The sequence below is a fragment of the Drosophila santomea genome, chromosome 2R (assembly GCF_016746245.2).
Source record: "Drosophila santomea strain STO CAGO 1482 chromosome 2R, Prin_Dsan_1.1, whole genome shotgun sequence".
Taxonomy (NCBI): domain Eukaryota; kingdom Metazoa; phylum Arthropoda; class Insecta; order Diptera; family Drosophilidae; genus Drosophila; species Drosophila santomea.
The window spans coordinates 14,884,311-14,907,639 of NC_053017.2; the positions used below are offsets into that span (position 1 = coordinate 14,884,311).

Sequence of the window (23,329 nt, forward strand, 5' to 3'; positions counted from 1 at the left end):
CCAAGATAGCAGATTCCATCCGAAGGAACCGGGCGATACAAGATAGCAGTCGGCAAAAAGGAGATGAGGGCATTGCCAAAACAATGGTGCGTGTGTTTGCCTTGGTTTTGGCCAGATTTTCTAATCAGTTTTGTAATTGTTTCGGCCTGCTTCTTGCAGTGTTATGGCCAAAGTTCTTGGGTCAACTGGGGGCACGCCTGCTTAACCCCAAGCTGCCAGACGCACTCCCAAGATTCCCATTGTCCAGGACCGCTTGTTTATTATTCCGGTTCTGGGCTTCTGGCCTTCTAATTCGCATCTCTTTGTGGCGGCGATTGTTTTTTTATTTCCAGCACAATGCGAAATAGTTGCGAAAAGCTACCATCCTGCTGATTAATTATAAAAAGGGTCTCATTAGTTGTAAGAAAACTATTTATATATCCATGGCGTAGTTGTGTAACAGTCGCCTTTAAGTACAACACAATTTAAAAGTAAAAGCATATGAAAATTTTAGTGCAAGATAATTACTCATTTAAGTTAATTGTAGAAATTGTACAAAACCCACGGGAAATTTTCAAAGCGACGACTGCACAAAGTGGAATTCATTAGTTGGCAATTAGACAACTCGCAGTGCTGACGACTTTAATGAGGCCACCTCCACAAATATTTGTTCATGCTTTACTTTTGAACCGAACATGGAAAAGCAGCAGCAGCAGCATTGGCCAAGAAAAACTGTACAAAAAAATAAAAAACAGTACGATGCGGGCAATATGCGTCTTTAATTAAGGCCGAAAAAGCATTGCTTTTATGTCTGTCTTTGAGATTAATGGCCAAGGGCTGTGTGGGTAAAAACGAGGACGATTTGATAAATAAGTGGGCCCTGCTGCAACTTTACGCTCTTATTTTATTTTTTGCATATTGGCATTTTCCTTTTGGGCCATTGCCTTTTTGGCCAGCATTCGTTAATTGCCGAAGGACGAGCGTGTAATTGCGCCAATCCTGACGCAGCCACCAAATGGAAAAACAAGCGCACAAAAACACAAGCGGCAAAATAAATAAATTTAATTTTGTATGCAACCCAAAAGGGCATTGGGCAGCGAACTCACTACTCACTGCCTTTCAATTGCGAAGGTCGATCTCATTTTATTTCACGGCATGCCAAGGATCAACAGCGCATCAGGCGGATTTACAATGTTTATACATTGTACATGTACACTTTCATGGCAATGAATTTTTACGCCTCTTGCGTGCCGCCGCCGCTCCATTGAAGACCACCCCTTTTTGGCTGGCGGCACATTAAAAATTACATCGCATTACGAAAATTAACCTCAGACTTAGCAACGCCTTTTATTGCCAGACAACATGTAAATGCTGCTAGGGTATTTTTTAATTCCTTGTCGCCCTTCCATCGGCCCAAAACCCTTTTCTTTTTTTTTGATGTGGCCAAAAGCCCTGAATGTTAATGCGTCAACAGCCGCGATTTTTATACCCGTTACTCGTAGAATAAAAGGGTATACTAGATTCAACACACAAACCGCTCAAAACCCCGTACACCGCCACGCCCACTCTTACCCCGCTACCTAAACTACATTTTGGAGATATTATTCATTTAATCTTGGTGCTACTATCGGCCACGTTATCGTTTATTATTATTCAAAACTTATATCCATTACGTTTACATATAATACCCCACACAAAAATTGATAAAAAATAATCGGTTTTTTGGGATAGCATTAAAAATAGTTGTCCAAAAGTGGAATGCCATATCTCGTTGAATTCGTTACAAAATTTCCTATCCACCTGTTCTCAAAAAAGCAAAATGTAATTCTTTGCCATTTTTCGCAAATTTTGATGATGGTACCCCTTATCAAAAATGCAAAAAATTGTCCATTTTTTTTTTTCGAAATCCAAAAAAGTAGGGATAGACATAGTTAGCTTTATTTATTAGCAGCACAAAACAGACATTATTTTAGCTGTGCGGCCATTTTTGGCCAAGTTATGGCCAAAACGCCGATTGAAAATATCCAATTTTTTACATTTTTTTTTCGATTTTTTGATAAAAAAATAATCCGTTTTTTTTCGAAAGCAGTGAAAATAATTGTCCAAAACTGGAATGCCATACCTCGTTGAATTCATAACAAAATTCCCTATCGATCCATGTACATACATTGAAATGCTAATTTTTGGCCATTTTTCGCAAATTTTGATGATGGTACCCCTTACCAAAAATGCAAAAATCTGTAAAATTTTTTTTTTGGAAAATCAAAAAAGTTTGGATAGGCATAGTTAGCTATGTTTATTAGCAGCATAAAACAGTCTTTATTTTAGCTGTGCGGCCATTTTTGGCCAAGTTATGGCGAAAAAGCCCCAAACCCCGCACCCCGCACCACGCATCATCATTAAAAATTGCAAAAAATTTGAAAAAAATATAATTTTATTTTGAAAACACAGTTCGATTGGAAATTTAATAACGAACCCCGCACCCGTACCCGAAATTTCTTGTCTCTTATTTTAATATTATTTTTCATATTTTTTATTTATTTAAATATATTAAATTATAAAAATTATTTTAGAATAATATTTTTAGCATTTAGCACCCCGCACCAAAAACTGTCAGTGCCGAAATTTCTCCTTTGCACTTTCACCAGCTGAGTAACGGGTATCAGATAGTCGGGAAACTCGACTATAGCGCTCTGGTTAATTCTTGCAACTTCCAGCAGCATTCGCGATCCTTCATAATTTATGCCGCCCAGCACTCGATTTACAAATTGTTTATTTTCCGGACACTTACAGCCACAATTGGCGGCAATTGGCGGCGCCCACGGCAATTGCGATGGAATTCTGACGCTGAAATGTTGACTTTTGCCAATGTATTTGTTTAATTTGAACTTGGCTCTTAATCACATTAGTGTCCCAGCATCCCGGCCATCGGGCATTGATTTATTTAAAACGCTGAACTCATTTGAATTGACACGTGGCCAGTCCAATCATCGCACAAATCCGCAGAATGGTCGATCCAAAGTGGGAGAGGGCATGGAAAAAGGGTAACTTTTCAGTGCCGAATAGCATGAAAAGTGATTTCAGTGGGAAAGTAATTGAATGAATCGGTTGGGATTCTATTATGGAATAGTTTGTCAGCCGGGAAAGTGTGGACACATCGAGAATGGGTGTGAATGGGTTATGCCATGCGTAGAAATTCGGTTATGGGAAAGGAAAATGTGGATTATTGAGAGCTTACCATTCTTTTACACATTGAACTTCTAAGCACAGTAGGCAATTAAGAGTTTTGTATTCGATTATTGTAAGGAGTTCATCAAACGTAATAAATTAAATGCCACTCCTGCACAATTAACAAATATTTGATGCCCTCGATAGCGAAATATATGGCTAATTATGCATGGAAATCCGGCACATTGAATGGAATGTGCCAGCCAATAAATTATTACGCTAACCGGGCTAGAATAATTGCAAGTGGAAGGCAATGAAATGAATTCGATAGCTCCCTCGCCTTTTGATCCCCAAGGACCCAGATCATTAAACCGCATTCAGTGGCCACCACAGTAAAGTTTTCCCCCCCCCCCCGCCATTTTCCGCCCACCACCCCTTTTTTCATGCAACGCAGCACAGTTTGTCACATTGGCTAAAATGCCTCGGGCTTTTCCAGCAGAAAGCGCAAAGAGCAAAGGGCATCGGGCATTGGGCATTGGGGAAGAGCCAACCTAAGCTGCCAAAGAGTTATGCTATTACATTTCTCAACGTGTTTTTCCAAAGCTCCTTTTTTCCACTGCTTTTTGCCCCAGCAGCAGCAGCAGCAGCAGCAGCTGCCACTTCAATTACATAAAATTCACATTATTGGGCGGCAGCGCACTTGAGGCGAGACGGCGTAAAAGAGTTTTTAAATTAGAGGCCAACGGCGGCCACCGTATCTGTATCTGTATCTGTATCTGTATCTCTGCATCTGTATCTGAATCTTCGCCATTGCGGGACATTGCGGTGCCGCAGGTCAGATTGATGGCCTGACACCAGCCGGAAACATTTCGGGACAGCAACGCTACCCGGCGAATGGTGCGGATACGGGATCCACCTCATGCCCGAGATTGGGGACCAGATTCATCAGCCAAGCGTTGCCAGAGGCCAAAGCAATCGGCAACAGAGCAGGCACAGGCAGCAACAACAAACAACATCTAGCGCTGTAAAGAGTGAAAAAGAAAAAAAAACAGCAATTCTAATTTCAAATGGAAAGTCGTATCTGAAATACTCTTCAGGAACATTCGATGACATGCGATTCAACTGGTTCATTTCTTTGTTGTATTCCTTTTCCAGTCTGATATTTGATATTACAATTCCAAGGTGAAAGAGTTAATCTAAGAAAGTTAATAATAGGAAAGCTATAATGTTTCATTTCTGTAGAGTAATCTTTATCGCAAGAGCTTAGTTTCCTTGCAATAAAGGACATACTTTTCATGGGAACCTTGTAATGCGTAACTTGACTGCAATGTAATCAAGGTAGTTAATTAATAGTTGTTAATCAAATATTTAGCACCTCCACTGCAAACAGCTCGACAAAATGACTTCGCCCTCGGTAAGAGTATGCAAACAAAATAAAAGCAAGTCAGACAAACAAAAATTGAGCAGGAACAAAAAGCTGGTCGAAAACAAAGCCGCTTCTAATTTACATGGACCCACGGAGCAGGGAGCAGGACCTCGACCAGGACCTCGGCCAGGACTTAGGACCGGACCCCAATCCCAGCCCCAAAAATGAAAACAAAAAAAAAGGGATTCGCGCCCAAACAATTCATTTAAAGTTGCGACGCTTTTCGCGCATTTACCGTTAAAATTTAATGCCCCCACTTGGGCGCCAGTTAAACAGAGGCAAAGCGGGCTCAGTTCGGTAAATAAAGCAGACAAGAGAAGCATATAAAAAAAAGGGTGAGTTATTTTTTTTTGGGTGGGGAGGGGATGGGGGTGAGGGGCTTTGAGGAGCACACAAAAACAATTAAATCAGAATGCCTGCTAAGCTGCGTTGAAAATTGTTTGCTCGAAATTGGTAATATTTCGGTTTGCCATAGGCTGCTTTTATCGCTTTCGGCGACAAAGCAAGTTCGAAGCGGCAAAATATGCTTAAGTTTGAGGAGAACCCATTCCGGACAATTAGGCGCAATTTGCATGATAAACGTGCCATCAAGTCAAGCCACAAAGAGCATGTTTAAGTGCCGCACACGCGACTGTGTATGTGTGTGTGTGTGCAGTCAAAGAAAATTCGATTGACAAAAAACAATCACATGTTTGGGCCAGCCTACAAAAACATTAACACAATATGGTCATTTAATAATGAATTTTTAATGTTAGTAAATTGCTTTCAATTTTGAGAAATATAATTTACACATGTTTTACTTTCGCGCTTTAGAACAAATGCTAATAACATTAATTAAACTGTGTCAAGTTGATTAGAGGCCAGCACGCAAATTTCAAAAGATTTTTAATTTGCTTATTTATTCATATTTTTTTTTTGTCTGCACTCGTGTGAATTGGTGTGCGTGGCGCAACAAAAGTTTGCCAAGTCCTGGTTGAGGAAATCTTTTTGTGTGTGCTTCCACTTAAACGCTTTCGAATGAAGTTTCACGCGTAAAAGTCATAAATAAAAAGACAGCCAACATGCATGTTTGTGGGTGAATTTGGTGTATGGGTGAATGGGTGAATGGGCGTATGGGATACGAAGATTTGGGAGCTCCCCGTTGCTCCATTTCTTCTGTGTGCCACTGACAAATCTGTAGAACAACGCCCAGAGCCATAACGAATACTGTCAGCCACGCGTTCGCATATGAAAAACTCATTTAACTCATAAATTATGCACTAAAAAACAAATAACTCATCATTTTTATGCGCTCGTCGAAGTTGGCGAACTCCGTGGAATGTGTGGGTGGTTGGTGGGTGTGGCCTGCATTTGCGGGTGACACTTGCCCCATAAATACACTCGTGCAAAAATGTTGCTAGACAAAGTCGTAAAACAGGGCGAGCGAAAACTTTGAGACAAGCAATAAAATCCTTGCCCCCAAAGGATGGCGAACTTTAACTGCCAGCATCAACTGCACACAAGGTCGCAGCGACAACTAAACGTTTGGTAATTGAAAACTGTAATTTCGAGTACTTACAGTTGGCTGACAAGCCAAAGAACCCTACGAAGTGGGTGGATCTACTTTGGTAACATCACTCCGATTTCCATGTAACTCGTTAGAACAGAAACTGCAAAAATTCGAAAAACTTTCTTATTACTTTTCGTAGAAGTCGATATTTCTATTGCAAAGTGGCTTCCTACATTTTCATCTCGGTTATGTGTGCATAAATTTTATCAGGTGTGTTAGAAAAATTACAGTCACTCTTAGGTCTAAAATTCCATATTAAATCATCATCTATTAAAATACATAAATATTTTCATAATGCTTGAATTTCCAGTAGTTTTTCTTCAAGTATCTCAGATTTAGCCCACTTATCCGCTACTAATATTTTGTCTTGGTTGTAAAAGACGATAATCGGGCTGGGAATGATAAATGTATGTGTTCGCGTGTGGATTTTGTATGCATGCTTTGCTTTACATATCTGGGCATTAATATAAGCACACTCGAACACATTTCTTGGGGCGGCCATTTAGCAGTATTTAAAATTTATGACCTGACTATTAAGTGCGTATTAACTGAATGCTTTGTGCATGCCATAAACTTGAGCCTTCGCCGAATAATGCTGAAATGAGGGGCGGTGGCGAGGGGGGTGTGGCATTTCGCATGACAAAGAGTCTAAAGGTGAACTTTTGGCGCTTTTGTAAAAATTGCTACCACTCTCGTACAGTCACTCATTTCCTGTGCACACCCCCTCCCCCTACCCTTTGTCGAGTGTATGTGGCAAAAAGTTGCCACAAAAGTTGCAAAAAGTTGGTAGCACAGCGTAAAAATAAAAAAAAAAAACAGGCAACTGAGTGAAACTTGCCCGCTTTGTTACCTGTACGGGCAATTGAGGGATTTTTTTTTCGCAATGAATGAGTGCCGCGGGTTTTGGCGGATGCAACTGGAGCGGAATCCCATTAGCTAATCAAACGCTGTCCACTTGTCAACGTTGGCCAGAACGCTTCAATGAGCCGGGTGTCGCTTTGCTGCTCTCCTGCTTTGCTAATTACTCCCCTGAATCCTTTTAATACGATTACGACAAGGCTGTGTTTTCCCCAGCAGCGGCAGCAGTGCGGTCAGCCCTGCGTAATGAACCGCACATTAGGGCCAACTCCTGTCGGCCATCCGCTATTGGCCATCGGCAATTGACGGTCCCCAGTCGACGTATATGGCTATGGCCATCGCAAGTCGCGGCTGACTTACTGACTTGCTGACTTTTCTTTCGAATGCGTTTAAAGTGCAGCACATATTTCCTCAGGCCATTCAGCTGTTGGCCTCCACTGCCTTGCACCGAAAATAAATTCATATTGCCAAGCTAAAAATATAATTAATAGTATTAAAAAGTAGCTGTATTATTAAGATTGATTCCTGTTGGCCTCCACTGCCTTGCACAGAAAATAAATTCATATTGCCAAGCTAAAAATATAATTAATAGTATTAAAAAGTAGCTATATTATTAAGATTGATTCCTTAGAAAATTGTTATAATAATTCTACTAGTATTGTGTTAACTTACGATTATTCCTTAATATATGTTCTATGTTACTAAGTCTCATTTACTAGCATTTCTGTCAGTGCATCCGCTGAGAGGAAGCTGCATGATGACTGCTACTGCTGCAGTTCAATTGAATTTTAGTGGTGAACTTGTGCTGCTAGCCAGCTTACCTCCTCCTCCAGCACCCACTGCACCTACACCAATGCACACACACACACACACACATACTTAACTCACACCGATAGGCATTCATTTTCTTTATTTGGTGCAAAAGTTTTCACCCAGCCCACTTTTTAGCAGTGGCCCGTGGCCCGTGGCTTGTTGTGCCGCTTCATCGATTGCGTTTGGTAATTTGCTTTATGTTCCTTTGCCTCGGCCCTTTTACTTAAAATAAATTAGAAATTATTGGAGCATTTGGATGCTTCAGCTCCAGCTTCCAGCGGTAGTGAGTTTTCGATTGATTTCGAATTTAGGACATAAATATATAATCGGCTCGAAAGCGATTGCCTGGCAGGCGTAACTAGCCTCGTAAATAAACTAAAAACCGGTAGTGGGCGGAATACTCGAAACGTTTTAGCAATTTACTGAGCTCCATTGAGAAACAATAAAAAATGCCATAATAGATATAGTCCAACACAATAGAAGCACATTTTATTGTTTGTATTTTTGAAATTCTAGCAGACTTTTTGTGTAACTAAGCTCTAAAATTTACTTGAGAATAGAAAGTTAAAACTTCATTATTCAGTGATTAAAAAGGTAAGAAAAAAAATGCAGTAAACTAACCGAGTAACACAGCAGCCTTCTAAATGTTGCATAGTTTGTTTTATTTTCCCCTTGTTTATTTAAAGTTTTCTACTCAAACTGGTTGATTAAAATGTGAGTTCCAGCAATTTTGTGTTCCCTTAAAGATGCCAGCGGAAGTTCAATTAAATTTTGAGAGAAGTGGTTCAACTTTTTTGCAGCAAACTGGTATTGTTTTTACCAAAATTGCAGCACAATTTACTGCACGCTTATGACTTTATCCTTATGCTGCACATGTATGCGTGCGTATCTGTGTGCGGAATATTTGCGGCGTATCTGTGTGCGATCAATAGCCTTTGTTCTGCTTGTATGGCCAACTGGTCGCATGAATTTCGTCAATTACTGCATCGAAATCGCACACCCATTCAGATGTCGGCTATGCGAAATTTGAAATCAGAGTGCGTGCGTTTGGACCAATTTGTTTTGGCGTAATTAAGCGGATGTCCCACCCTTCACCCCTCCGCCGCCACCACTCTAATTGCCAGCGATGTCTGCGATCCTAATTAAAACAATATACACTTACAGATAGTCCACGTTGGGAAGCATTTCCCAACGCATTTCGGGCAGCGCCAATGATTTCGATCGGGGCAATTTAAGCGCATCTTATTAAGCGACAATTTCTAAGCTCCAATGGCAACTATCCCACCCATCGCCAGTTGACAATCCTTGCGAAGTTTTGTGTAAAACTTTTGCCCACTTTCATGCTCTTTTATGGATGCCCAGTGAGGCATTTGTGCCATTGCGACCGCAATAACAGTGAAAAAATAGCAGTAGTTAGCTTAGTTTCTTTGCTCGAGTAGTTTTTCTTGTCGTGCCCAAGAAAAGAAGCAAAATGAAGCTGAAACTGAAACTAAAAATGAGACTGGGAAAACACACCGCAATGAGTTTGATAATAGTTTCAAGTTATTAACATTCATTTTGCTCTCCTATCCTTATGCTGCCCCCTCCCCCCGCGCAACCACTACGCACAAAAGCGTTTCTATCAGCGCAAAATGTTCGGCAAAGTTTTTAAATAAATTATTTTTGTGATAATGGCTGCATTAATGAGTCTCTGAGCTAATTAGAGCCCCACCGCCAGTGCAAAAAATAATTTCTTCTGTGCACTTTGGCATATGATAAGCACATTTTAAAGCTAATCATTCTGATTTTTTGGATTTCGAGCATGTCGTTGAAAGCTTCCTACAAAAAGGATTTCAGTTGCGACAGGCACCTAATTTTGCAGTAAAAGCTATAGGATTCTAAGCTATGAAGTGAGTTCCACGAGGTTCGAAAATTAGCTTTAAAGGAAGCAGTTTCTAGTTGCCTCTACTTCAGGAAGTAAGCTTTGGAAGTTCATGAGAACACGTACATGTAAAAATATTGTATATTCTACATGGTATAGAGTTCTTTTACATATTAAAATGATTATTTTACTTTTGGAATTGAGATTTATAAACTAATATTTATATAAATGTGGTTTAAGTATTTGTTAGTTTTAGTTAGTTCAATTTTAGTCCAAAGCTTTCTATACATAACATATAATTATAAATGTAGAATGTAGCAGTGCTGACTTGTAGAATACCTACGTATAATATACATGGACCTAAAAATATATAGCTTACATTTACCTTCAAGGTAATCATTTTATATCTGGATTTAAAAATAATCTATGCTCTACCTAACTTATGTCAACCCATTATAATATTTGGAACCGTCCCAAAAGCTGATATTTTTCTTGATATCTGATCATTTAATGCGCTTATCTCTTTCAGCAGAAGGAGACTGAATACGAGGGCTAAAGACCCCAATTGACACGCGAACTTGACGCACAAAAACTTGCCAGTCAAGTTACCAGATTATGGCAATGGGACGATACCAATCGACCAATTGAATTAAGCGCATTAAAGCAGCGCCATTGATGTCAATGGGAAAATCACGCAGTCATCGGGCGAAGGTGGAAAACCAAAAGTTGGAAAATCGGAGTAACCACAACGCCAAATCCAGCACTGAGAAAAAATTGGTTGGTGGTTGTTTAGTGTGTCACATCAAGTTTATTGTTTGCTGAAGTATCGAATATCCTTTTATGCTTTAGATGTATAACTACACATATAATACATACAAGTATATAGTCTCGATAACATTAAGTTTAAAACATTTAAAAACGTTTATTAGATTCTCAATTGAATAATTCCGCTTCATTATGGCTAAAATATGTATCCATCTAAACACATATAAAACTTATTATCATAGGATGCTTACATCAAGGATAGAATGAAGCTCAAGTCTTTATAAGGTGTTCGGGAGCAAATATACACATACCATATATACTAACGGGTGTTTTTTTTAGAGGTATAGAACTTTAAGTTGGCATTACTGTTCAAGATGGCGACCGATTTAACAGCTGTCAAGTGATTTATTCTCAGTTTGGTTTGGCAATTCGTCATGCGTGCTTACAAAATCCAACTCGTGCAAGAATTGAAACCAAACGATCATCAAGCAAGGCGTAGATTCGTCGAATGGGCCCAAAACGAGATTGCTGTTGTTCCCGATTTTTCATAAGCCTCCAAGATCTTGTGATTTAACACCGCTAGACTACTTTTTGTGGGGCTATGTAAAGTCATTGGTCTATGCGGATAAGCCACAAACGCTAAACCATTTGGAAGACAACATTCGCCGTGTTATTGCCGATATACGGCCAAATGTTGGAAAAAGTCATTGCAAATTGGACGTCCAGATTGGACTACATCCGAGCCAGCCGTGGCGGTCATATGCCAGAAATCATATTTAAAATGTAATGCCACAAGATTATCTTTCATGTCAATAAAATTCATGTCAATCGAATAATCCATCGTTGTTTTATTGCAATTTAAAGTTCTATACCTCTAAAAAAAACACCCTATATATACACTCAGGATATATGTGGGATTTCAGAAATTTACACAGTTTAGTTGATAACTTTGTTTTTGTTTTTTTTTTTGTGTTAGCCAACTTATCAACACGGAATCAAGCTGAGAGTTGAGCTGCCTTCTCGCTTGGAATCACAAATTACTTTTTAGTCAAATGCCCGAGATCTCACTTTTGAAGTGGAACTCTATCCATTCGATATATGTAGCACACGATTGTCGATTATCTTAGGTAATAATCTAGGTTAACTCATGTCCCAGTGACTAGAATGAATTTACTGCTTAAGTCTCTACGAATCTGTGGCATCCCCGTTTGATATTCCTGTCATTGAGCTTGCCTAACTATGCTTAAATTCCAGTTCTTAGATTAATGGAGAACTCCCACATCTGTCACAAATTTAGTAGCAATTTTACTATTGTATGAATATGGCTCCTAAATCTCCAAAAAGGTGTGTCAGATCCAACAGATCCAAACACAATGTCATGCATCACATTATTGAAACAGAAAATTCCAGGCTGGTGTAACTTAACTAACATTTCACCATTTTTGATATATAGTTGCTAGGCAAGATGTACTCTTACTCGTATTTATCTTAAGTCGGAGGTCTATAGGCTTTGTACTTCCGCTGACATATGTTTCCATGTATTCTGAGTGGGTGTATCTTTGCTTATTCGCTACCAAAAGAATAAACAATCATCTCCGTTTAACAGCTGAGCCTTACAAAAATAACTTTTAGGCTTGTCAAATACTTCTGGCTTGTCTGATATGCTTTACAATATGTGAAGGTATTCTCGATAAACGTACGGGGATACAGATGAACAACCAAACTCGTGTGGGTATCTTAGAGATATTAAATGTACAAGCGTCTTTCTGTTTCAGTATTAATTAGGACATAAATCACGAACGGCGCTCTGCATGTGAATGGCTCCTTTTTGGTTTCCTTTGGAGGCTGCTTACTTGCTACTCGGATCTCTGAGGGAGCGAGTGGAGGGCAGTCCACGCAGACCCTTCTCCAGCTTATCGGCATCCCCCGCCGAGAAGCGGAAATTCATAGCTTGTCCCTGACCCTGATTCTGGCTTACGCCCAGCAGGATGGGTCTGGAGTTCCGTCGAGGACCCAGGAGCTCCACACTCTCCTCCTCATCGCCGCCGTAGCTCACGCCCGCCACAGGAAGCGGTGTCTTGGCAGGTGGGGAGTACTCGGCCGTGGCCTCGGATAATCTGCGATATTCCCCGCTCCTCGAGTGCTGCAGCTTCCAGGAGGCCCTCCTCGTGGTCGCCACACTAGCGACACTCTGGCAGCTGTTGCTGCAGTGCACCGAGGCGTTCGTGGTGGTCAAGTTGCCCGTGCTCTGGGACACCAGGCAGCTGTTGGAGCTCGAACTGCTGCTGGACAAGCTGGAGTTGCTGCCACTCGTGCTTTTTCGTATGCTTCTCTTCGTGGATCTCATTTCCTGGACTGGCGGCGCAGGAGTTGCCTCCACTGGTAGTATGGAAACCTGGGGCTGGTCCTCTGGACTCAGCAAAGCATCGGTGCTCTTGCAGCAGCTATGATGACTGGCCGAGTGCTTCATTGTCCAGCGAAAGTCATTGGAGTTCTCGTCATCCAGCGGCGGGTAAATGCGACCAGGTGTCTGAACTGTTGATGTTGTGATCAGCTTCTCCTTGGAACTGGCCAAGTTGGGATCCGACGGCGTGACACACTCATCTATCGTATTCAAAGGTGATATCTGCAGCGTTTGCTTTTGCTGCAGCAGATCCATTTCGTTTTTGATGGCGGGTTCAATGCCCAGAAGTCCCAAGACCAGACGCGGATTGGCCAAAACGAATCGCTCAAAGGTGGGGAAGTCTATGCGATAAAAGTCCGTTTGACTGCTCCTGCTGGTCGTGCTCTTCTTGGGTTCCACAGGTGAGGGTGTTTTCGAGCTGGCCGTATTACTAGTGGGCAGTTGGACATCCCTGCCCCAAACCTCGGGAGGATGTGATGAACTACGTTGCATCGCTGCCAGTTCAGCGGCTGCCAAAACGCCGCCCATCAAGCCATGCTCCACCGCAACTCCAGATCTTGTGGCCGCCACTCCACTGATGTTGGGTATAGATCTTGCTGGTGGGAACTTGAGCGAACTGTGCGAGGCCATGGCATTCGATGTGAATGTCATTTCCTGCAGGGCGCTGATGGCATTACGAACTTCCGCACTCAGTTGGGCCACATCCTGGTGCAGCGTGGACACCTGAGAGTCCAGGCGCTCCAACGATGGCCTTTTACCGCCCGACTGTTGCTCCTCCTCCGGCGGTTCAGGTTCCTCAAAGGAACCGCGATCCAAACTACAAGCTGCATTCAGCGTCCTATGCCTCTTGTTCGTTTCCCTTAGCGTGATCAGAGATCTTCCCCGCTGGTGGAGCCTCTGGTTCCTGGGACTTCCCATGCCCAGGAGCGGAGATCGTGCTGGATGCAGCGGAGAATTGCTTAGGTTGTGCAGCGGAGAAGCACCACTAGGTGGTCCTCCACCATTTTCCTTCTCCCCCTTGCCACCTTCCTCGGCCTCCTCGCGATTTTCATCATCCTCACTGATGCTGGGCAGGGGAAATGAGGGCCCAATATCGGAGTCCTGGTTCTCGTAGCCCTCCCTCAAATTGCAGGTGAGATCGTGCTGAATATCGTTGGCGAACTGCTGCTGATACTCCGGATACAAGCGGAGTACTTCAACCAGACCACCCATGTGGATGCACTTCAGATCACAGTAGGTTAGCGCCTGGAAAATATGGAGTGAAAATACGGAAAAACATGTAAGTTAAATTATAAACCCTGGCAAGTGCGTCAAAGGTCGTTTTGGCGTTAAACGATTATGCACTTTGGGCGGGGCGGGGCGGGGGCAGGGGGCGTGGCAGCTGGTGTTTGCGCCCATGAACAACATGAAAAAGCTAAAACGCCATGTAAACGGCGTGTAGCCTAGGGTAGCACAGGGTTATATGAACTATTATAAATGATGATTATGTCATAAATCAGTTTATGTGAAATGTACTATAGTTTCAATTACAATATCTAGAAAACTAGGCTGCTGGTAAAAGAAAAGTGAAGTTATAATTTTGAGCTCTGCAAATTTCTTATTATAGGGTACTCTACAGTTGATTGCATGCTCTTCAAGAAGCCGCACTTGGCGATGTTGACGCCTTGGCGTCTTCTTTACATACTCGAGTGCGCCATCTTGGCGTTTACACACTGCCTCTCACCCACAAACGCAAACGCACATACATACATACACACTCGCAAACGCAAACACGCGGAGTGAAGTATCACTCATACGCCCCGTGTGCCGCCTTGTTTGCCGGAATGGCGATACAAGGAGGAAAATGTGTGCACTTTATTCCGGCAAGGCAGACATGCAAATAAACACGAGATAAAAGCAAAAGGTAAAGGCAAACACAAACATTAAGGCAAACAACCAACAATGAGCGAGAGACAAAGGAGATACAAATACAGAAATTGTCCGTGGGCAAACTATGCATAAATTAAACACATTCCGCAACTAATTAAGCGACAATAAAATTGGAAATTCCTCGCTTAATTATTACCACCCAAAGGAGCGCAAAAAGGGGAGTGGCCTCCAATTGCCAGACAAGAGTTTATGGCAATTAATTAGGCGTGAAGCTCTTGAAACCTGAACCGCCCCAAGATTATTGCCATAATTAGTAAGAGTAAACGAGAAATCCTAAACGCGGTTAGAAGGATACCCAAACTCACTCGTCTCTCAAGCCCCATTGACTTTTGCAAAGAGAAAACAAAAACAAAAAAAAAAGTGAAAAATGAAAAACCCGGTATGCCAGCCGAAATTCAAACTGCTGTGCACTCATCTTGAAACCTCTTGGTTCTGCCTCTCGAAATCGCTGCCGCTGTGGGGAATGAGATAAAGTTTACGACGAACAGCCTGAAATTGCAACTGGCCTAATCCTTAAAGAACTCCAGACTATGATAAAAAACTCCAGACTATGATAAAAAAAATAATTAAATACTCGGCAACTAACGGCTCAAGCGGCAATTAAGCTGTTTTATTCGGCCATTTACCCGGAATTAAGAAAAACAAGCTACAGACAGCCACTGGGCTTTCTTGAATGTTAGGTTACAAGGTATTTAGGAATTGTATACTAAATACTTAGTAGGTTTTCGAAACTATTTTCCTTAACTTAACGTAACTACATCTCATTGAAATATGAAATTCTCCTGCCCGGAAACGATTCAGAGCTCCCCAGCACACTATCATATGAATGCATTCCATTCACGTGCGGCCCTGAGTTGCCGGTGTAAAAATAAGTTGAATTTAATTACTGCACAGCCCAGTCCATAAAGCTGCCGATGGATTTCAGTGTTGGGGGAGCAGCACAACCTTACCTTAATGTCGCTGCTGCTGCGGACGACAACATCCTGGCCAGCACTGTTGGTGGTGGCAGTCATCTGGCCATTGCTGGTGGCCACCAGGTGCACATTGATGTCGGAGCCCACCAGGTCACCCTTACCTGTTGAGAGGAGAGGAGAGAAAAAGGTCAGCACTTCGCCACTATACAGAATCAATGAGCATAAAAATAGAGCCTGGCATTTGTCTGGGCCAGGCCAAGTTCGTCTACTAGAACTTGATGGCCCTGCTCAAGTTGATGACACTGCCTGCCATGAATGAATAAACAACCAGATGACTGCCGCCTCACTGTCTTGGCCCAAGTGCAAATGGTTTTCAGAAGCGAATGAACTGGCCCGAGTTCAATAAACGCTACTAGTCGGAACATAAACAAAATGAAAATTTGACAATCGATACGTGAAAATGAACAGCAATTTAAACAAAACTCAAGGCACTAGAAAGTAATGCTCCATCAAATTGAAATCAAATTTTGGTAAGTAAACAGACCAGCGTTGAAATACAAGTTATGTTGAAATAGTTTGGAAATTTAAGGATAATAAATCGAATGCCATAAAACTATCAAAGATTCTCCTCTATAATATATTGGTAAGATAGGTTAGCTAAGACTCACCCAGAATAGCCACCACCATATCGTCCTTGATCACCTCCATGGATCCGTTGCACAGATAGTAGATGTAGTTGAGGGCATCGCCTTTGTGGATCAGATACTCGCCGGGCGCGCAAAAGTTCGTCTTTATGTGCAGGGATAAAAGTTTCAGGCAGCCCTGCAATGGAAAGTGTTTGGAATTGGTGGTTCAAGTAAATGCGATTCTGGTTTGGTCAGGAATTGTGCGCCACGGTCAGAGGCATTTACCATTTAGCATTTAGCAGTTAGCATTTAGCTCGGTCGCGTTTTATTTGCGCAATGGAACAAAACGGCAACAGCTGTGTATCCTTGCCCCGGCATGTGTCCTGCGGCTTAGAGCCCCCTTAGGACCCCCTTTCGCCCAGGAATAAACCAAGCTGCTGCCCAGCCCCCCACGTATTTGCCACGAAAAGTGGCTTAAAGCGCGCTTATAACTGTTGAGTGGTTTTTGTTTGCGTTACTTTGCCTTTCTGAATAAGCTTTATTAATGTTTGCAGTCCGCCTTTGTCATACGGCTTCAGTTTTTCCTTTTTTTTTTTGTGAGTTTTGTCCGGTCATTCGGTCGTTCAATTCGCCCCGTTTTGTTTGCTTTCAAACTTAGCTTGAGTTGCATTTCATTAGGTGCCACCACCTTTTCATACTTCCATCCTTTCAACAAACTGAACCACAATCGCATTACCACGACCTGTTGGTATCAGAGAAATATCGCTGAAAAATTAACAGGCAACTCCTTAACAATTGTCTATTAATATGATAAATAACTAAATATTCTTGTTAGCATGCACTAGAGATTTCTTTGTTATTTAAATAAGAAGCTATTCATTTTCCACTTCCTGGTCGCATGCAACAAAGGAAAATTGACCGATGTTCATTAAGTTCAATTCCTTTGTTTTCTTTGTGAAATATTCGCTGTATTAATCAGAAGAATCCGCTTAGCATGAATCATTATTTCTTCTTTGTGTATTAAAAGAGTATTTTATGTGCATTGCCAAAAATGTGATTGAAATTCCTTGTTCCATTTTCAGCATAAAATAAAACGGTTGCTATGGAAACGATTGGTATTTGGGGCTTTGATCTGAAAAGCATGCGCTTTGTTGTTTACATCAACATTTTTTTATTCAAAATATTTGTATCTGCTTATGTAAAACATTTTTAAAGTCAAATATATCTAGCTATCTAGCTATCTATCTTTCTACCTATCCATCTACCTATCTATCTATCCATCTATCTATGAGTATCCATGCTCAATTGTCTTCATGTGACCCTAGCAACTGCATTGGGTCATGGAACTTTCGGGCCACGGAGCAGTTGAACCGTAGATGCGAAATCAATTACTGCACAATCTCTAGCTTAAGCCAGGCGGCTTTTACCCAAATGATTTCCATCGGTGCCCCCTCTCCTGCCGCAGTACAGTGAGCACCCATTAAAGCTTTTGGCGGTTGACAAGGGTATTGACATTGGCCATCGCAAAACTACTCGACCACACTCACAGACTCACACACTTGCATTCGAGGGGATTTCTGCGTACAAGTTTGCTGTTGGCCAAAAACCTTTTTCATGCTTCGCTTCAGTCAAAACGAATGGAACTTGGCCCGCAGGCCAAAAGGAAGCACACGCAGGCCAAAAGTGAGATGGCTCGTAAACTTCACCTGTGGCCATGCGTAGGCAGGGGGATTTGCAAAAGTCTAGGATGCTTTTTATTTAAATAATTTGAATATTTAATAAGCCTCATATGGGGAAATATTTATTTATTTCATTTTTTATAATATTTTTGCACATGAAAACTACAAATTAAATGGTTAAGGTAAGTAGTTTATTGATAATAGCCTAGAATTCATTCATTTATTAATAAAGAACTTATATATTCTCAATATGTGCTATATGTTCTATATGTTCTATAACCCTGTTATAACCCCTTCAAAAGTCCTTGCCTACATCCTTGTCTACGTGAAGCACTCCCAACTCTCGTGTGTGCGCATTTGCTTATTTGTATGCGGTTGTTTGCGTGTGTTTGTGCTTCACAGCGACAAAGGACGAAACCGAACGAAGCCGAAAAAACGTTTCAGTTAAGCCCGCAGTTAACTTTTGACTGCTCGCCTGGCCTTCGTCTTCTCTTTTTACCTGACCCCCACCTGTTGGCCCCACCTATTGCCCCCAAACCCCTCCCCCCTCCCTCTACAGTCGCATTGCTGCTGATTATTTTGCCATCGCAGCCATTTCGTTCCATTTGTCTGAAGCTGAATCGCTTTCAAAGCGACACATTCTTCGACCCCTAAAAAGGAGCAATCGCACAGGTGCACAGCGAAAAAATGTTTGCACTTTCCTTGATCAATAAAATTGAGTATTTTATTTAATTTTCCCACATGTTCAGTTTAACTATTTTATTTAAATAAAATATTTAGATCTAACACTCCGCAAAAATTAAAAAGTAAATATTTGTTTGCAATACAAAATTTGTTTGAGTGTAGTTGGAAACTCACCTGGGAGGCCGCCTCGAATATTGGCAGCTGTAATATTTCACGATGTAGATGCATGGAAACGTCGCCACGGAGCTCCTCGGGAAATTCGCGTAGCGTCTGCAAGTCGGGGAAAAACCGAAAGGAAATGTGAGTTGGAGATGAGTGGAAAGGCAAACATAATCACCACCCCACCCCACACACACACACACACACACACGCTCAAGTGAAAAGGGAAAAAGAGAAAGTGGAATATACACGTGAAAATTGAATCGCCTGAAAATTGTGAGGGAAATGCGTGGCATTATTTTACTCTGGCACCAGGGAAATGTTCAAGCTTATCTGGTCTTGCTTGTTGTTCAACTGCAATATGTAATACAAGATGGAAAAAGTGCTTGCAGATGCGAAAGAATCATAAGATACCCTGTAACTTTCTGGATTTCAAGTTGTAGTGGTTATAAGATAAATGTCTGAATATATTCAATCATTAACTAAGGAAATGCTTTTCTATCCAATTTTAAATTTTTAAGGAAATTCTATAACAAATCACGAATGGAATATATATATATATATATATATCCTCAAGACGAATTCTTACGAAAACGAAAATCCCTTTGATCATCCGCTGTCTCCTGCCAGGGTATAATTATATTTTTCCTTGTACTCTGCACATTTTATATCTTCTTGTGTTTTCCATTGGTTCGTTTCGAGTGGATTGGATGGGAATTGTCGGTGTTTCGGGATTAACATGGAAATTGAAGGGAATTTGCATCCTTCTTGCTTACCCTCCACACCTATCTATTGCTCTGACTTTCATCTCTGTACTTGTCCATATGCATGTTTCTAGGGATTCGCTGGCTGATTACGCTCGAGTATTATTCATGTGCATGAAAATCGCGAAACAAAATTCATTGCCAACTGGACTGTGAATGATATGGCCAAATCTGTGGGGTTAGCCAATTTTCTGGTATATGACTTCATATTCAGTGAAAATGCTTATGGTAAATTCAACTTAATTGTATAAATGGTCGAACAAATTGTGTGTGTTTTGTGTTCGAACAAACATAATAAAGGGCAAAAGCAACTAAATCAATTTCAGGCCGGTCAGGCCGGTAATTAAAAATTCACAACAAATGCCAACGCAAAGTGCAACTATTTCTGGCCAAACTAGATGTCAACCCATTTCCAATTCCATTTGGGTTACCATTTTGGTTTCTACCAAATGTACAGCTGTGTTCAAAATAGTAGTAGCTGTGCTAGTTGCGATTTAAATTTAATTTTAAATAATTCGTAGATAGCTAAATAATTTAATTAAATCGTATGTATTTGCTTGCTTTAAAACCAGCAATTATCACTATTTTATTGTACTCAGCTGTACATATTTATGAGGAAAAACAAAAGGGAACTTTAGCTAAGCAAGCACAACTAAACATGGAAATATGTTGAAAGTTTTTCCCGGGTTTTGTTTCAGTTTGTTGCTTTTATTTCTGGGTCCCCAAAGGGCAATTTCCAAAGAATTGTTATTTATGGTGCATCCCGTCTCCGTTTTCCCTTTTTCTACTCACTGAAGTGTAAAATATTTTACATTATTTGCGCACATACTGGCCAAAAGTGGGCGTTCTCTATTTTTTTTTTTTTTTTTTTTGTGTAGTCATGAACCTGACTTGAAATTCGCGCTGTTGGGGCCAACATCACATAGCCTGTAGAGGGGGGATCGGCACATTTCGCAAGTTAATTTTCATGCGCAATAAATTAACAATTTAATTTAGTGCCAAACCCGTCAACTCCCCATTTTGCCCGCCCAATTTGGGCGCTTTAATTCCTGTGGCATCGTCGACGCTGCGTGTGCGTGGGTCTGTCTATATTTCATGTTTGGCCAGTAATTAAATTAAATTCCATGAAGGGATGCCAAAATTCCTAAACGCGCAAACTCGTAGGCAACACGAAAATCGGTGTTTAATTGCAGTTAATAGGTACGACGTGGTCCTCACATCGCGTGTAGCCAACTGACAGTTTGATTTATGCGGTGTATATACCGAAATAAAGGTTAAACTTCAAAGGCAGATGAAACCATTATTAATTTGCAGCCCTAAGCCACAGCAATGCAATTGCTGATTAAGTGGAGAAGGGAAATATGCATTAACTACCAAACTTAAATGTAACTTTCTTACTAGTATCAGCTATGTATTTTAAGACTTCAAGGGGCAAAACTGCCTTTAATATGAGCTTACATCAGCAATGCCAGTCGCAAAGCAAACTATAGAAGATCGAGAGATAAAAGTGGGTTTTATTTGAAGAGGTTTTTAATTAACACTATTAAAGGCGGCGCGGGTGGGGAAAAGTTGTTTGGCATTGCTCTCTGCTTATAGCAATTACGAGCGGAATCGCTGCTCTTTCGACTGCGCTGCGCTTTTCCTTTAGTTTTATTGTGGGGTAAAAATAGTTTTCATCGCCCACCTGACCGGTATAAAGAACAAAGTTGAAACAAGTTAAAGTTGCAAAGTGCAAAGCATCCTCAAAGATTGATTTCTGTCGACCAACAATGAGCTATTTCCATGCAGCTGCAGAAAAGTTTTCCCCCTCAAGTTCGAAATTATAGTGCCACAATTGCAAAGCCGATGAAAATAAACCAGAAACAAACAGCAGTAACAACACAACACCACATGGCTACTATTAGAGTTGAAACTAAATTAGGAAGAAGCGCTGGCAAACTGGGAACGTAATGCACTCGACAACTTTCAACCGGAAGATAAGGTACACAACTGGCTTGACTTCCCTTCTGCTCGAGTTAATGTAATTGTAAAAATTTTTAATTAAAATGCAGATTCAGCCCGATGGCCACACACACACATACACTCGGATAAAACAATGAAAGGCCACAGGAAAATCCGGGGAACAAGCAACCAACAAACCTGCCAGCTCCTGCTCACATATGATTTCGATATTTAATTTTAACTTTTGTTCAGGTGCTCGCAATGCCATTGCGCTTGAAAACCCAGAATGCCAGAATGCCAGAATGCCAGAGCACGGATGACCAATCAAAGGTGCGCCACACATTTGGCATTTGACCCGCAGGCAATCAATAAGTCACATGTCGAACTAAAGTACTGTATATACTTGTATGTTAACCCCACGGACATTTGCTTAATTAAGGGCTCAGACGTTTATCGGAGAGGAAAGGCCGCTGGCACTGATGATTCTGTGCGATTCTGCCATTTCGATTCTGGATCTGAAGTTCTGAAGTTTGAGTGAAGTCAGTCAAGTTGAATCCCAGCGATAGACTGCTGCGTCGACAACTTTGGCAATCATATTTTTGGGGGACGTACAGAGAAACAAATAGTTTTGTTAAGCGGGAAAAGTGTCATGGGAACTAAGGGAAATAAGATATGAGAAAAGAAAAATACCCACTGAAATGGAGGTAACAGGGAACCTTTCCAATTATTATACATCTTATTGTATATTTATTGAATATATTCCCCAGTGTACTGTCTTCAATATTAATGCCAGGAAGAAGGATATGCCTTTGGGCAATCGGGTGTTCAGTGTTCGGTGTTTGGTGTTTGATGCTCACCTCGTATATATCAATGCCATGGCTGAGTGACCAGGAGGTCTGAAAGTAGTCTTCAATGCGCTGCTTCAGCTCCTTGGGCATCTGTAATGAAGGGATCATAAATTATAATTGCATTCGCATTGCTTTAGTTTCCCCTCCCCCTCCATCTTGGCGTTAAATGAGCTGCGAGGCGCGCTACTTTCACTTCATTTGCATGCATTTCGCGGTTGAGAGCCGCACAAATGCGCTTAATTGTGCAGCGCATTGCGTATGCGGCGTGGGTGCAGCTCGTTGCGTATACGCCGCGTGTGCTGCCTAATGGAGCGACGCTCAAGTTTGCCCCATCAACAGGTTGTAGGCCACGCAAACACGATGTCCCCGGGAATATGCTAGTTGCTGGATGCTGGATGCTGGAATCAGCAATTCATGGCCTTGAGCGACCCGTTTCCGTTCCATTTTCCATTTCCTGCCCAGCGTTGCGTGGCATATGGAAAATGTGTGCTGCATTCTAATAAAATCCATCGAGTGGCACTTCTCTGGGCTCCCTTTCCTTTCAGGGGTTCATTTATAATACGAACCCCGCTGCGGCTGCTGCAAATCTCAATCACAGTTCCACGGTCGAAATCATACTCACATTGTGCAGGGCCACAAAGTCCTTTAGGTCGCGCCATTTGCTCTCATATAGCGAGCGACGCGAATACATCCTTTGGATGATGGCAGTCACGTTACCGAAGACCACGGCGTGCATCAGAGCTGGGTAATGAAATGGATACGATATATCATTAAATCTCGGGTTGGCCGACCAAAAAAACGTAATAACAGCTATGAACGCAGCTCGTGACGTTACATTTGGGCGCCTATTTTTTGCCATTGATAAAGTGGCCTCATTACTTACATTCTAGTTCCTGTTTATGGTTTACAATTTCGCAATTTTGCGCAATTACCCAAATGTAGGGCAATTTTTATGCTTAAAT

The 23,329-nt window shown here is 41.5% G+C and overlaps 1 protein-coding gene across 4 annotated transcripts in view; it reads right to left on the minus strand.

Annotated features, from left to right (window-relative positions):
* Positions 1-23,329, minus strand: part of LOC120444368 (potassium voltage-gated channel subfamily H member 8) — a 150,903-nt gene that overhangs the window by 86,833 nt on the left and 40,741 nt on the right. For 3 of the 4 annotated variants that reach the window (XM_039623971.1, XM_039623973.2, XM_039623972.2), the window contains 6 exons: positions 22,990-23,108; positions 22,377-22,457; positions 18,830-18,925; positions 16,335-16,488; positions 15,703-15,827; positions 11,215-14,068 (listed from right to left, as the gene is read on the minus strand). In XM_039623971.1, the coding sequence (XP_039479905.1) occupies positions 12,269-14,068; positions 15,703-15,827; positions 16,335-16,488; positions 18,830-18,925; positions 22,377-22,457; positions 22,990-23,108 (2,375 nt within the window). In that variant the 3' untranslated portion in view covers positions 11,215-12,268. Of the gene's footprint in view, positions 1-11,214; positions 14,069-15,702; positions 15,828-16,334; positions 16,489-18,829; positions 18,926-22,376; positions 22,458-22,989; positions 23,109-23,329 lie in introns of those variants that run through there. The other variant, XM_039623975.2, reaches the window with a different exon arrangement.